The 15,420-nt window shown below is 38.6% G+C and overlaps 1 protein-coding gene across 2 annotated transcripts in view; it reads left to right on the top strand.

The window, feature by feature from the left end:
• The window catches only part of LOC126100999 (peregrin), a 248,793-nt gene that overhangs the window by 32,288 nt on the left and 201,085 nt on the right, over positions 1–15,420 (top strand). For both annotated transcript variants that reach the window (XM_049911665.1, XM_049911666.1), the window contains exons 6-7: positions 3,384–3,572; positions 4,452–4,650. In XM_049911665.1, the coding sequence (XP_049767622.1) occupies positions 3,384–3,572; positions 4,452–4,650 (388 nt within the window). The remainder of the gene's footprint in view (positions 1–3,383; positions 3,573–4,451; positions 4,651–15,420) is intronic.

A 15,420-nucleotide genomic window follows, 5' to 3' on the forward strand; every position in this document is an offset into this window, starting at 1 on the left:
TCTACATTAACTGGAACACCACTTGGTGTGATCACATTAGAGATTGCCCTCAATGACATACTGTATAAGTAGTTACAGTTCATCATTGGTGTCCAGGCCGCTATGCAACAGTACAAAGCTTTGCCAGAATGATGGAAAAAAGTTGTGACTTGCCAGAATTTAATCACACATCTTTGGATTTGTATTCTAGCATGCACTTAGACAACAGAAAAACATAATTTGCATGTTAATAGATGAAACAATTATTGGTACCAATAACGGAAATTTCTAAATGGAGCAATATGCAAAATAAGGGAAAGGTGACCACTTAACCTGTAATGGATCAATGCATGGAGCACAGTAACACATATAATGGAAAACAGCATTGACACCAGCTTTTGACCATTAGCTCTTTTTGCAGCAATAGCATACACATAACCACAGACACAAGCAGACACAGTGTTTGTATTTTGTTGACTGTGAGGTTATGCATGCTATTGCTGGAAAAAGAGCTAGTGCTCAAAAGGTAGTGTGAATGCTGTTTTCTGTTATGTTTTACTGTTTTCCAAGCACTGATATGCTATAGGTGAGTGATATGCTATAGGTGAGTGATATGTCTTTCCCTTACTTTCCATTTTAAAACTTTTATTGTTTTTGGGAAGTGATTTGATTCAGAAGCCCATTTCTTCTTTTTTTTCCCCCTCTATATAAATTGGAAGCTACCATCATCAGTTTTCCTAAGCTACCATCATCTTCTCTTAATCAGCCATTTATTGAAGATATTTAGGGGTTGGGGGGGGGGGGGGCAAGATAAATAAGACCCTTGAGAAAACTGTATGGGGGGTGTGATATAGACTTCGAGAAGTTTGAAACTGAGAGACTTGGTGGAATTATGAAATTGAATGGAAATGAGGACAGAGGACCAGGAGGCCACAGAAATGTCGACTTTGTATGAAGGATGAGCTCTAACTCACTTTGAGCCCTGGAAGATAGTGTGATCAACGAGTTTTTGGAGGGAAGTTCCCAACTGCCAGGATGGGGGTTACGCTTCACCCCCTTCCACCCCCACCCTTTTTTGAGGGGGTGGAGGCAGATACAGCTGTCATAGGTTGTAAACCAGATGACAGTGAGCTGAATAGTGTGAAGTGAATGTTAGTTGTCAGTGTGTCTCCAATTACAGTTTTTCAGTGACCAGTTAAAAGGCAGTTGTAGTTCATGAAATTTATTCGCAATTAAGAGTACGAACTGCCATACGCCGTATAATGGAATGACGACAATGAAAACTTTTGTGCTCGAACGGGACCTGAACCCGAATTTCCCACTTATCATGAGCAGTTGCCCTACCATTTGCCTATCTGTGCCAATTCATGGCCAGACCCAAACTTCCACATGTCGTGAACTATGTGTCTACATCCTATACTCGTACACCCCTTATGTATATTCCTGTACGGGGGAGACATTTTACTTGAAAGTTACTAGCCCAGTGTAGGCGATAAATACAATGTTGCAGTGCCTGTGTTATTCCCTATTACAAAGTAATACAAGCATGAAAGAACTTTACATTGTAATTTGGAATAACACGGGCACTGCAGTATCACAGTTTTAGTTCTTGCTGTGAAATTGATGGTTTGCTGTCCAAGTTGCTCTCTCTCTCTCTCTCTCTCTCTCTCTCTCTCTCTCTCTCTCTCTCTGTGTGTGTGTGTGTGTGTGTGTGTGTGTGTCTGACAAGACAAGATGTTTACGATGTTTCAATGAAAGGACTGGAATAGTAAGCCCTCCATGGATATTTGGGACATGTTTTGCATTTGGATAATAGACCATGTGGCAATCTGTTGATAGCAAGGTTAGTAAGAGGATTGACCAGGATATTTCATATGATGACCAGAAGCAAATTTCTTGGCCTGGCACAGTCATGATGTTGTTATCGTAACATTTTATTATTCACGTTAGTATTTTCTGTGCAATAGTACAATTAAAGTGTCAACTTTATCTATGCAATAGTTTTCTTCATGTTGTATTGTATGGTAGCCACATAGAGTTGGACTGGTTTAAATGAATATGAACTGGAATATCATGTCATCCTAAATTTCTCTTGTTTTTGACAATTTATTGTCACCAGAAATTCATCCAAAGAGGTTCAAGCTTTATAACAAAACTTTGTGTTGTAGTTGGCACTTGCCCACTCAACCATAAGAGGGAAGGGGTTTCTTCCTGTGCAAAGAATGTATAAAACTAAAAAAGCATATAGTACAATAAACTACGTAAAATGATGTCCAGTTATATTGGTGGTGAGGGATAGACGTTTGAGTCTCTTGAAACTGTGCTTCTAAAATGATGATAGTAGCACCCTGCAAAAATTTGGTGTGGATTAGACGTAGTTCTCTTAATTTAGTTGGACAATACTTTCTGGCCCTCTTCTTCTTCTATTTTCAATGTTTTGTTTCTCTGTAGTTTTGTAGAAATAACTTTTGGTTTTATACCTAATAACAAAGATTATGTGACTTACCAAATGAAAGTGCTGGCAGGTCGACAGACACACAAACGAACACAAACATACACACAAAATTCAAGCTTTCGCAACAAACTGTTGCCTCATCAGGAAAGAGGGAAGGAGAGGGAAAGACAAAAGGATGTGGGTTTTAAGGGAGAGGGTAAGGAGTCATCCCAGTCCCGGGAGCGGAAAGACTTACCTTAGGGGGAAAAAAGGACGGGTATACACTCGCGCACACACACACACCCATCCGATGGATATGGATGGATATGTGTGTGTGTCACACAGTCACAGGAGTCATTCCAGTCCCGGGAGCGGAAAGACTTACCTTAGGGGGAAAAAAGGACGGGTATACACTCGCATATCCGATGGATATGGATGGATATGTGTGTGTGTGTGCGAGTGTATACCCGTCCTTTTTTCCCCCTAAGGTAAGTCTTTCCGCTCCCGGGACTGGAATGACTCCTTACCCTCTCCCTTAAAACCCACATCCTTTCGTCTTTCCCTCTCCTTCCCTCTTTCCTGATGAGGCAACAGTTTGTTGCGAAAGCTTGAATTTTGTGTGTATGTTTGTGTTCGTTTGTGTGTCTGTCGACCTGCCAGCACTTTCATTTGGTAAGTCACATCATCTTTGTTATTAGGTATATTTTTCCTACGTGGAATGTTTCCTTCTATTATAACCATATCATTAACGTTTGGTTTTGAAAGACAAAAGTTTCCCTTCTTTAAAATAATAATAATAATAATAATAATAATAATAATGGGAGAAATAAATATCTGTATACATTCAGACATTCCAAATAAACCATACTAGCAGCTTTTCTCACATTAAGTACAATCCTGTTGTTAGTATTTTTGTGTGTGGCACTGAAAAAAAAGTGACTAAAATATTTTATTTTCTCATTTATTTTAGGATTGTTATGGAGTACCATACATTCCAGAAGGACAGTGGCTCTGCAGACGGTGTTTGCAATCTCCATCGCGAGCTGTCGATTGTGTGCTATGCCCTAACAATGGGGGAGCATTTAAGCAGACAGATCGTGGACACTGGGCACATGTTGTCTGTGCACTGTGGATTCCTGAAGTTCGATTTGCAAACACGGTAATTATTTGTTTTTTATGGTTTACAAAGAGGTGTTATTTTATTGCTTCCAGTTATTTTGGTTTATGTAATAGGAAACATTGTTATTTCATGGCATTTGCCATTCTTTACATTCTCTTACCTTATGCAACGTGTTATTATTTATGGCTTCTTTGTGAGTGTGGTCAGGGAGGAGGCATGCGTGTGGGTGAGATTTTGCATGTGCATGTGAATGTGAATGTGTACTTACATGTGGGTGAATGCTTGTGTGCTTGCTTAAACAGCAGAATTCCAATCTTTTATCTATGAGGCACTGTTAGAAAAATCATAGTGTTGTTCAGCCCAGTGAAACAGATATGTCGGTCGCGACGTGAAATGACCAATATTGATGTTAAACTTGTGCCGTAGGGTACCCAATTAACAAATCGTTATGTGAGTTTCAGTAAGTGTACTTACCCTTTCTGAATTCTTAGTGCTTTGATGTTGCTGCATCTGGCAGAAATTTCTGATCATGTAACAGCCTCCAAATTTGGGTGTTGTGTCTATCATTCTCTGCACTTTCATTTAGCAGAAGGATTTAAATTTAAGATGGGATGGTCAAACAGCACTAAAAAGTGTCATCATGAAAAATCTCCTACAGAAAGCCTGAAATGAGTTGTTTGTGCAGGCAGAACAATACCGCTGTCGTCCTTATTACTTAGTACTGAAATTTATAGCTATGGTGAGAGAGGTGACTATTATAATATTTTGGGTGCAAGGATTCCCATGTCTTCGAGATAAATGACTCATACCATTCACAAACTATTCAGCGTTGATTTTTCTGCCTTTTCAACAGTAGGAAGGAAATTTATCTAGTGTAAATTATATTTGTATCCTGTACACAATGTATTTTGGTTATAGGTTTTCCTGGAACCAATTGACAGCATTGAAACAATTCCACCTGCACGATGGAAATTAACTTGTTATATCTGCAAGCAGCGTGGTGTTGGTGCATGCATCCAGTGCCACAAAACAAATTGCTATGCAGCATTTCATGTAACCTGTGCTCAACAGGCAGGCCTTTTTATGAAAATGGACACAGTACGTGACTCTAACACAGGTATTTAACTTTTATGTTGTATGCTCATTTACAATGGAGATCATTTGAGGAATATGTGTACTCTTTTTTTTAATTTTTTTTTAATGAAGACTGTGAAGAATGTAATATAAATATGCAGTTGTCAGTTTTATGTAGTCTAGTCACCTGTTATTTGGTGGTAACATAGGATTATATTCTCACCATTACTCAACACACAAATGTATGGTCATACCACTATCTCAGATAATAACAATTAAAGCTTTGCTGCACTCTATGCAGCCTCCATTCTTACAACAAACTGAAAAAGTTACTCCTTGACAATTCCTTCTATTCCATAGAATAATTTCTATTTTTGTAATCTGTAAGAGATAGTAGATAGGTAGAAGTTACAAACTCACATCTGAAACCGACTGACTAAATCAAACAGTGAAAAGTCTAGGATAGTTGGACCTTTGCATCTGGAGACAGTGGCTGTGTGTGTTTAACACCACCTCTATGTGGTGTGGTTTAACTTGCCAAGACTGTTTGTAACACACATCCAGAAGTGTGTCAGCTTTACTGGAGATTGAAGAATGTAATACTTCTCTTGCTTCATTGGAAGAGGTCACCAACTGACGTATCAGTCAAGTGGAGTAATTGCATGTAAGTGGAATCTGTGACAGTATGCAACATTTCAGTTGAACTATATGATGTCTATTTGTGTACTCACAGGTGTTTCGTAAGCCAGTGAAATACGTCCCTGTCACATTGGATAAAAAATCTTACTTCTTTAGGGGTGCCATGTGGAGACATCTCTATGTTGACAGGATTGTGTTGTGGACCTGTAAAGTATCTCTCGGCACTAATAAAACATCCAGTGCACGATGGAATTCCATTGACTACTGTTGTTGGCTTGACTAGCTGGTTGCCAAGGCCGCTACAACAGCAATTTGGCTAAGGTTTCGCAGGCTAATGTGTGGCGATTTGCAGACAAAGCTATAGTGTGTATTATGCCCCCATACTGCTAGAGCATTGTTGATCCCACTCCGGACCACGATGACTCATTGATCTGTACCATGTTGTCGGAAACCGTGTAGTCAGCTGATCCTGCCCTCGCTGGACAGGTAGGCTCTTGACACGAGAAAGTGCCAGCAGTGATGAGCAGAAACTGAGGCACCAGATGGCTCCCTCACCCAGCAGTGAGTGCAAGTGCATCTACATATAAAACGCTACTCTGCAATTCAAGTGCCTGGCAGAAGGTTCATTGGACCACTTTCACAATAATTCTCTGTTTTTCCACACTCGAAATGTGCAAGAAAAAAATTAAAGACCTATATCTTTCTGTGTGAGCTCTGATTTCCCCTATTTTATTATGATGATCATTTGTTTCTCCTTGTCTAGGCTGGTGTCAACAAACTATTTTCGCATTCAGAGGAGAAACCTGGTGATTGAAGTTTCAGGAGAAGATCTCACCGCTGCGTGAAATGCCTTTGTTTTAGTGGTGTACACCCCAAATCCTGTATCGTGACCTTGACACTCTCTCCCCTATTTCTCAGTAATAAAAAACATGCTGCCCTTCTTTGAACTTTCATGGTGTACTTTGTTAATGCTACCTGATAATGACCCCACACTGTGCAGCAGTACACCAAAAGAGGACAGACAAGCATAGTGTAGGCAGTCACTTTAAGAGATCTGTTGCATCCTCCAAGTGTTCTGCCAATAAAACATGTTCTTTGGTTCACCTTCCCCCATAACTTTTTCTATGTTTTCTTTCCAATTTAAGTTGTTGGTAATTGTAATTTCTAGCAAAAGCTGAAATGCCTAACTCCATTTTGAAATGTTTTTTTACAAGGGAAAACCCACGAGAATTGCCCCAGTTTAACCCTCATACCACTGAAAACATGACTGAAATAAGTATTGGTGTCTGTGGTGTTGAGAAACAGCTGAAATCGTTAAAATTGAACAAAGCTCCATGCCCTGATGGAATACCTGTCAGATATTGTTTTGAATTTGTGGCTGAGTTAGTCCCCTCTTCAAACTATAATCTATCATTGAACCCTCGGACAAAAAACCATGCTCAGTTCTTGGAAAAAGGCACATGTCATGCCCGTCTACAAGAGGGATAGTAGAAGTGATCCAAACACAACTATCCAGTATCCTTGATTGGTCGTAGAATCTTAGGACATATTCTGAGCTCAAACATAATGAGATATCTTGAACCGAATGACCTTCCAAATGCCATCCAGCATGGATTTCCAAAACATCGATCTTGTGAAAACCAAATCACACTTTTCTCACATGATATACTGAAAGCTTTGGGTCAGGACAAACAGGTAGATTCAGTATTTCTTGATTTCCAAAGAACATTTGACTAAATACCGCACCTATGCTTATTGTCAAAAGTATTATCATATGGGGTATCAATTGAAATTTCTAATGGGATGGAGGACATTTTTGGTAGGGAGGACACGTTATTTAGGATGGAGAGGCATTATCAGATGTAGTAGTAACTTCGTGTGTCCCCGGGGAAGTGTGTTGGGACCCTTGCTGTTCATGATGTATATTAATGACCTTGCAGACAATATTATTACAGGATGTATACGCTCTGGTAAATCTGGGGAAAACCCCGGAATTTTTTCATCCGGGAGAAAATCGGGAAAAATATGGGAATTTTAAAGAATTCCGGGAATTTTTTGTTGTTTTAGTTTTCAGTTAATTCTTTTTTGTTTTGACTGGTAAGAACTGATACTTTAACAAAGAATTTTACTTTACCTTGTTACTGCAATATAATACCGCAGCAATAAAACATAAATGAGAAAAAAAATAAAACTTAAGTTGGAAAGGAAATGCGTCATTTACAGCAACAAAACACACTGCACACACAAGCATCTGCCAACAGCAAAATGTGTGGAAGGCTTTAGGACAAACATACGGGATACCTGTGTCATCGTGGCTTCGCAGGCACGGTAAGCCATTTTCTGCCGCTCTACTGCTGAAACGAAATCTCAACAGGTCGCCGGAAAATATTGCAATTAGTTGTTTGAAAAGTGTTACTTTCAAAATACATTTAATTTTATGCAATATGAGTTATTTTCGTGTGTGAACATGCTTTGAGTTTCTTAAATCACAGAGCGTTTGGTTTTCATTTAAAGCTTAACACTTTGAGGGCCAGCCACTCAGAAGAATTTAGAGCCCAGAAGACCAGACATTTACATCATTACTTAAAATTTTACTGGCGTTTTTGTGTGATATATATCGAAGTGTAACACCTGCTAAAAAGACAAATATTATATGTTGACCCTTAACTTTTCTTGTAGGTACTCTATGTACATTAATTTAAACCATTAACTTTTCCTTGTGTGTTCACACTGCTTAACAGTGATGTTGCTACAGGCTGACTACATCATGTGTCCTATGCTCTGAATCACTACTTTTACATGCGACACATCTTCTGTAAGACGAAAACTGAGTTTCAGAAACAGTTTTTTGCTGTCGTGTTTACATGTTAAGGTCTGAAGCGGATTTGCTAGCCCAGTTAATTATGGCACCTGGAAAACAGCACATGTAGTTTATGATTCAGTCAGGACAGTCACTATGTCTTTTCAATTAGATGAGGTTTAAACAGCTTCAGTCTAATATTTCTACTTATCCTTCATTCTATGAAAAGCCACTCCGTCAATATTAGCCGAAATTTTTAAAAACAAGACGAAACCTGACAGCCCAGGCATGCTTCAATACCGATTGTGAAACTGAAAAAAAGACAAACAGAAGCAGATTCCCAAAATCGATTTTGAAGTGATTATATGACTACCCAGGAGCGGTATTGGGCGATCGATTTGCAAAATCAGGTTTTGGGAGCCCCATGTAAACGCAGTGAATAATTGCTATCATCGGCTGGCGAGATCATGTGACATGAGCTATGGTGGGTTTACAAAAGTGCATGGCAATCTCGATTTCAATGCTTCGGAAATTAACGTTCTGTGTTTGAAGAAAGTTGACTATATACAGTGTGTACATAAAGTCCGGGAACACTTTCAATTATTTATTGCACAAGAACTAAATGTTGTACAGATGTCATACATATTGCATTTTGAAGAGAAACTCTGATTTTTTTTTTAATTCATTATGCAAACCATGAGTGACCTGGCAGACGTCAATACGGTAATCAAATTCTTGCCATACCCGTCCCAGCACGGCATCGTCGACTGTGGCAGTCGCTTACCGTATTCTCTCCCAGAGCTCTGCTACATCGCGTGGTAGAGGTGGTACATAAACCAGACTTGTAATGTTTCCCCACAGAAAAAAAGTCACACAGAGTGAGATCTGGGGATCGGGGTGGTCATTTCATGAAACAACTGTCCCCTTCTGTAGCATGGCCGATCCATTGATACGGTAGCTTCGTGTTCAGGTACCCACGAACTTACCAAACTACACTGTGGTGGTATACATGAAAACAAACTTTCATGGATTCTATTCAAAAAGACATATATGTGATATCTGTACAATGTTTGGTTCTTGTGCAATAAATAATTGAAAGTGTTCCGGACTTTATGTACACCCTGTACTTTCGTAATACAAAAATATGCAGCGTACATGTTGCTGCAAATCAAAGATCTTCCAAAACGCATTTTTTTTGTGGGGATTTGCTTCCTAAAGTGGTGGGAGGCTCTACGCCGGTGTATAAAATCTTAACCATTTGAAGGACTGATAAGTTGTACGACCCCAAGGGAAAGTATACTGTCACATAACACTGAAAAAGCGTATTTTCACATGGGAGAAAGTTTATTTTTTAACTGGGAAATCCATGAAAAACCTGGGAATTTTTTTTCTTTGTCCACGTATACACCCATACCTTACCACGTATACACCCCTACCATATAGGACTAACAGGGGATATTAAATGTAGACAGAGAAGGGCAGCACGAATGGTCACAGGTTTGTTTAATCCATCAGAGAGTCACAGAGATACTGAAGGAACTGAACCGGAAACCTATCGAAGATAGAGGCAGACTATCCCGAGAAAGTCTATTAACAAAGTTTTGAGAATGGGCTTTAAATGATTACTGTAGGAATATACCACAACCCCCTACATATTACTCACATAGGGGTGACTGCGAATAAGATTAGAATAATTACTGCACACACAGAGGCATTCAAATGATCATTTGTTCCATGCTCCATACATGAATGGAACAGGAAAAATCCCTAGCAACCGGTACAATAGCACGTACTCTCTGCCATGTGCCTCATGGTGGTTTGCAGAATATAAATGTAATGTAGATGCTTTTAGATTTGATTGATTTTTTGTGCAACCAAAGTTTAACGGATTCCTTTAGCACTTACGCTAATGCCAGAAATCACTGCTGTTTTACTCAATGACTTTCTGTCAGTTACTATGAAGTATGCTGTGATGGGAAACAATGAATCCAGTCGCATACCTGAGACAATATTCCATAAGCACGCAATTTGATTACAAGCCACTTGTGAGGTACGGTGTCAACAGCATTTGGGAAATATAGAAATACGAAATCAGTTTGAAATCCACTGTTGATTTCAAATTGATTCTGTATTTCTAGATGATGATGTCAGTGTGATAAGCACCATGAGATGTACTAGTGTTGGAAGACCTTCAGTCTCCCCGTCAACGATGTGGTAGGCAGCAACCAGTGTGAAGTCTCATAAGTGGAGGTTATGGTTACTTGAAAGTTGTCATCTCGGGGGATGGCAAGCAGCTTATTCATGAGAAGTGCTGGAACATTTAACATATGAATGTTACTGCACTGTAACAGTTATTGAATTGAGTGCTTCGGTTCAAACAAAGTTGATCCTAATTCAGATCTGAAGTATTTATGGAGATGGAGGTACTGGCGTGAGGTTCTGTACACTATCACCAAATATAGCCCAGTTCTGTACTAGAGGTCAGTGGTTCTCATACCACTGTGTTTGCTTAACAATTTGTATGTGGCTCTTTAACTTCAGTGTCAGGTCTCTAAAACATGTTATTGCGTCCGAGGTAATGCTTGTTGCTTCATGTAACAAGAGCTAATGGCTGACATTTTCCTGTATGTGTAACGTGTGCCTAGCAATTGGTGCTGATGTAGCAATGTGTGCTCATGTATGCAACCAACTTGCAATGTTGTTTGTTTCTTTCTGCTGCATAGCTATGTCACCACCTCTGCCTGTTGTTACCTGTGACTGTGTTTGCGTGAACTTCAGAAAAATTTTAGTATTTTTCCCCTTTTCTACAGGGAATTTTAATTCCTTCCCTTTTCTACAGTTCCTTCTAGTGTAATATGAGTTGTGGCATTAATTATCACATCCGAATGTGTATGACCAATCATAGTTCTCTTGAAGAAAAACGGGCACTACTCACTTATAGGAAATGGCATGAAATATGTTTACTTCTGGCCTTTTTCACTCCCTTAATGACGTTGTTACACAGTTTTTGTACTTCTGTGTTAAGGCATCATACTTGTTTAATTTTTGAATAAATAAAATATTGATTTAAATAACACACAGAGTGAAGGTAACCACTAACACATAGTTGAAGCATTGTGTGGCCAAACAAGACTGGCAATATTGCTAAGTTCCTGGACAGTGACCTTCAGAGATAACTAATACAGAACACATACCTCCAGCATTTCCCCATTCTCTTAAATACTGCCCATGTAGTTTTCACAAAATAAATGGCGCCATATTTTATCATTATACTGCTGTTAAAGTTTGTATTTTATCCACTCCAATTGTTTCTGTGGTAATATTCTGCATATACATCTACATCTATACCCTGCAAACCACTGTGAAGTGCATGGCAGAGGGCACATCCCATTGTACCAGTTATTAGGGTTTCTTCTCATTCCATTCAAATACAGTGTGTGAGAAGAGTGATTGTACCAGTGCCTGTGTGTGTGCTGTAATTAATCTGATGATCTCCTCACGATCCCTTTGTGAGCAATAAGCAGAGGGTCGTACTATATTCCTAAAGTCATCATTTAAAGTTGGTTCTTGAAACTTTGTAAGTAGACTTTCTCGGGATAGCGTACATCTATCTTCGGGAGTCTGCCGGTTCAGTTTCCGTGACTCTCTCCAATTGGTCAAACAAACCTGTGACCATTTGTGCCGCCTTTCTCCATATACATTAAGTATCCTGCTTGAGTCCTATTTGATACGTGTCCCATGCATGTGAGCAGTGTTCCAGAATGAGTTTTGCAAGTGGTTTGTAAGAAATCTCCTTTGAAGATTAATTGCATTTTCCCAGTATTCTACTAATAATCCAAAGTCCACCACCTGCTTTACGCACAACTGCACCTGTGTGATCATTCCATTTCATATCTGCACAAAACGTTACACAGAGGTGTACGTGTGAGTTTACCGATTGATATTAAGTCACAGGATACGATACTATGTTTTTTGTGATGTACACAGTTTTACATGTCTGAACATTTAAAGCAAGTCGCCAATCTAGGTATCACTTTGAAATCTTGTCAAGGTATGATTGAATATTTGTACACTTATTTTCAGACATTACTTCACTATAGATAACAGTGTCATATGCAAAATGTCTGATGCTGCGATTAATATTATCCTTGAGGTCATTAATTTACAACATGAACAACGAGGGTCCCAACACTTTCTCATTGGGCAAAATCAAAGTTACTTCTGCATCTGGTGATGACTCTCCATCCAAAATAACATGATGCTGCATCCTGCCAAGCAAAAAATTCTCAATCTGGTCACAAACTTCACTTGATACCCTATATGATCATACTTTTGTAAATAAGTATAGATGGGAGCCAAACACTTTTCAGGAATCAAGAAATACTGCATCTACTTGATCCAAAACTTTCAGAAAAAGCTTGAGAAAAGTGTGAGTTGAGCTTTGGATGATCAATGTTTTCGCAATTCTTGCTGGCTGGCATGGGGTAGGTCATTCTGTTTGAGATACCTCTTTATGTTTGAGCTCAGAATATGTCCTGATATTCTACAACAAATCACTGTCAAGGAGGTAGGATAGCTGTTCGGTTGATCACTTCTGTCACCTTCCTTGTAAATGGCTGTGACTTTTGCTGTCTTCCAACTACTGGGGACAGTTTTTTTTTCAAGATACCTATGATAGCTTATCATTAGAAGAGGGGCTCACTCGCTGAAAATTCAGTGTGGAATCTGATAGGGATTCCATTGGGCACTAGAGCTTTATTCAGTTTTATTGATCTCAACTGTTCCTGAACACCCCTGACACTAAAGCCATCCTCACAAGGAACATGTTTCCCATTACGAAGCATGCCAGATATGGGTCAATCATGCTTGCTACACACACTGAAACAGCCTGCTATGTCTCACGGGACATGCTCCTCATTGTGATTTGCAATTTTGACAATCTCCTGCAGCATCTGCCACACAAATCACACAGTTTCTTTATGAATATGGATGCACATAAAATATGTGTGTTAACTATGTTATGAAGTTATTCATTAACTCAATTAAATGTTCAACCTATTTTTGGGTTAAGTTGATTGTAGTTGAAGTATAGTGTCTTCACGCCAGTTTGCACATCCGTAATATCCATATTCTCAATGTAGCATTGACTGCCATCACTCAAAAATAACATCCTTCATTACATGGACATCAAGACCAAGATTCATTTTGTAATTTTGTTTGAATGGATCAGATTTTTTTCTAAGCTGCTCACCATCATTGAAAAAGATGTTTACTGTAAAGCCAAGGGATAAGTCTGCATATTTTACACAAAGTTTCGTAACAGCAGTGTGTAACTTGTGTTTATCTTCTGACTTTGACTGGCTGTTTCATTATGATTTCTGGCCACTGGGGAAACACTCCAGTTGTTGGTCTCTTCAACAAGAATTACTGCAACTACATTACTTGGATAAATAACATTGATGGTTGCAGGTAATATTTTTATTGAATTAATAAGAAAAGCTCTGAATCTTTTAGAAAAAAGCTGAAAAAAAATTGAGAAGTGAAGGACATGAACTTCACAGCTCGTGATTCTGTCAATGCAGCTACAGCTTCAACATGGTGGCCAGTTCTCCCCATAAGGCATACACTGTCAAAAGACTGTATCTACAACTGTCATTATTTGATATTTTACTATGGCAAATTGTATCAAAATGATGTGCTTTTGGTAGATCCATTGTGTTGTATTATTGAACAAATATACTTTCACAGCACGCAGCTTATAACACTAAAAACATCAAATAAAATTATCAATTGTTATATATCACTTCATTATAACAAATCGTAGCTAAAATTATGCATTTTCGAGAGATCCTCAATTTGCTGATAGTTTGAAACAGCTTATATTCATACCACATACACCATAATATAGAAAACCAAACAAGTATGTAGCTTACCTCAGTACAATATGGCTACTCCTTCCATTATAAACTATTCTCTTGGGTACATACCAATCCAGTGCATGATCAACTATTCTTTTAAACTTACACCATAGTTTATCTATGTGCTCCTGTTGTGTGCTGAAAGTTTCAAGTTCCTCACTGAGACATGGCACTACTGCTTTTTTATCTAGTTTACTGAATATATAAATCTTCCTACATGTGTTAGTTGTCATTGTACATTGGTAATCATTGTTACCACAACCACATCATGATCATTAATATTAGTTTCGATGGGTACGTCCTCAAAGAGGTCAGGTCTGTTTTTATTGGCATTAGATCTAATATATTTCCATCATGCATGAGCTTCCAAACTATCTGTTTTAGGAAATTTTCAGAGAAGGCATTTAATAATGTTTTACAGGATGTCTTGTCACACCCACTATTAACAAAACTGTAATTTTCCCACTTGATTGTTAGATGGTTGAAGCCTCCACCAATGATTTTAGAATGACTAGGGAACTTCTGTATAAGCTAATTGTTCTTTGTTTTCTCTCCAGTATTCCTGCCAGTCTTTTCCATGTCAACCGTCTCTTGTGGTGTTACATGTGGTCAGCATCCACACTTCCATTTTGTCACACCACTTTATAGCATGCATTGTATTTGTGCACATAAATTGAAAATCTCCTTGTTCCAGTTTCTTCTGAAGTTTCGACTGGCATGTTGCATCTATTCTTATGGGCAGTACCACATGCATTTGTCCCATGACTGTGAAGCCAGGAAAATAAGTCTCGTCTTGGGTACCAATTGTTGAGGTAGAAGGTATGTCCACATTCTAAACAGGGCTTTATTAGTGCAGCTACTACGTCACCACTTTTCCCCAAATTGTGGAATTCAGTTTCTGTTGAGTCCCTCTATAAACAATAAAATCTAAGACATAACATGTCTTACAATCACATAACACAAATGTTTTTATTCTGAATCTACTCCGTTTTGATGAAATGAATTGTCTGAAAGATAAGCATCCTTTGAATAATAACAAACTTTCATCACTGTAGAGTTTCTGATGTGGAATGAACACACAATGGGAAGCTGTATGAACTTTATCGACAGTGTTCCTAATTTTGAACAGTCTGTCTCCTCCATTAGTGGCAGAGTTGTCACTGAAATGTAACTTTCTCATAAGTAACAAAAAGCGGTCTCTTCACACCAGTTCACCAAAAAACAGAATCTTGAGAAGAACATCTCTGATCCAGTATTTGCTAATTTTTAGTTTTTTCATGCGAGGCATCAGAAGACAAACAGCTATGAAAATATACATTTCTTCACATCCAGTATCTTTCCACTTTGATGTTCGAGAATGCACTGATTATGGAGTATTCTCCTTGGTGAATAAATAAAACAGATTCGTTTCATCAGCTATGTATTTTATCAGTTCTTCTGTAAAGATTAACATGGA

Source organism: Schistocerca cancellata, chromosome 9 (assembly GCF_023864275.1).
Source record: "Schistocerca cancellata isolate TAMUIC-IGC-003103 chromosome 9, iqSchCanc2.1, whole genome shotgun sequence".
In the NCBI taxonomy this organism is placed as follows: domain Eukaryota; kingdom Metazoa; phylum Arthropoda; class Insecta; order Orthoptera; family Acrididae; genus Schistocerca; species Schistocerca cancellata.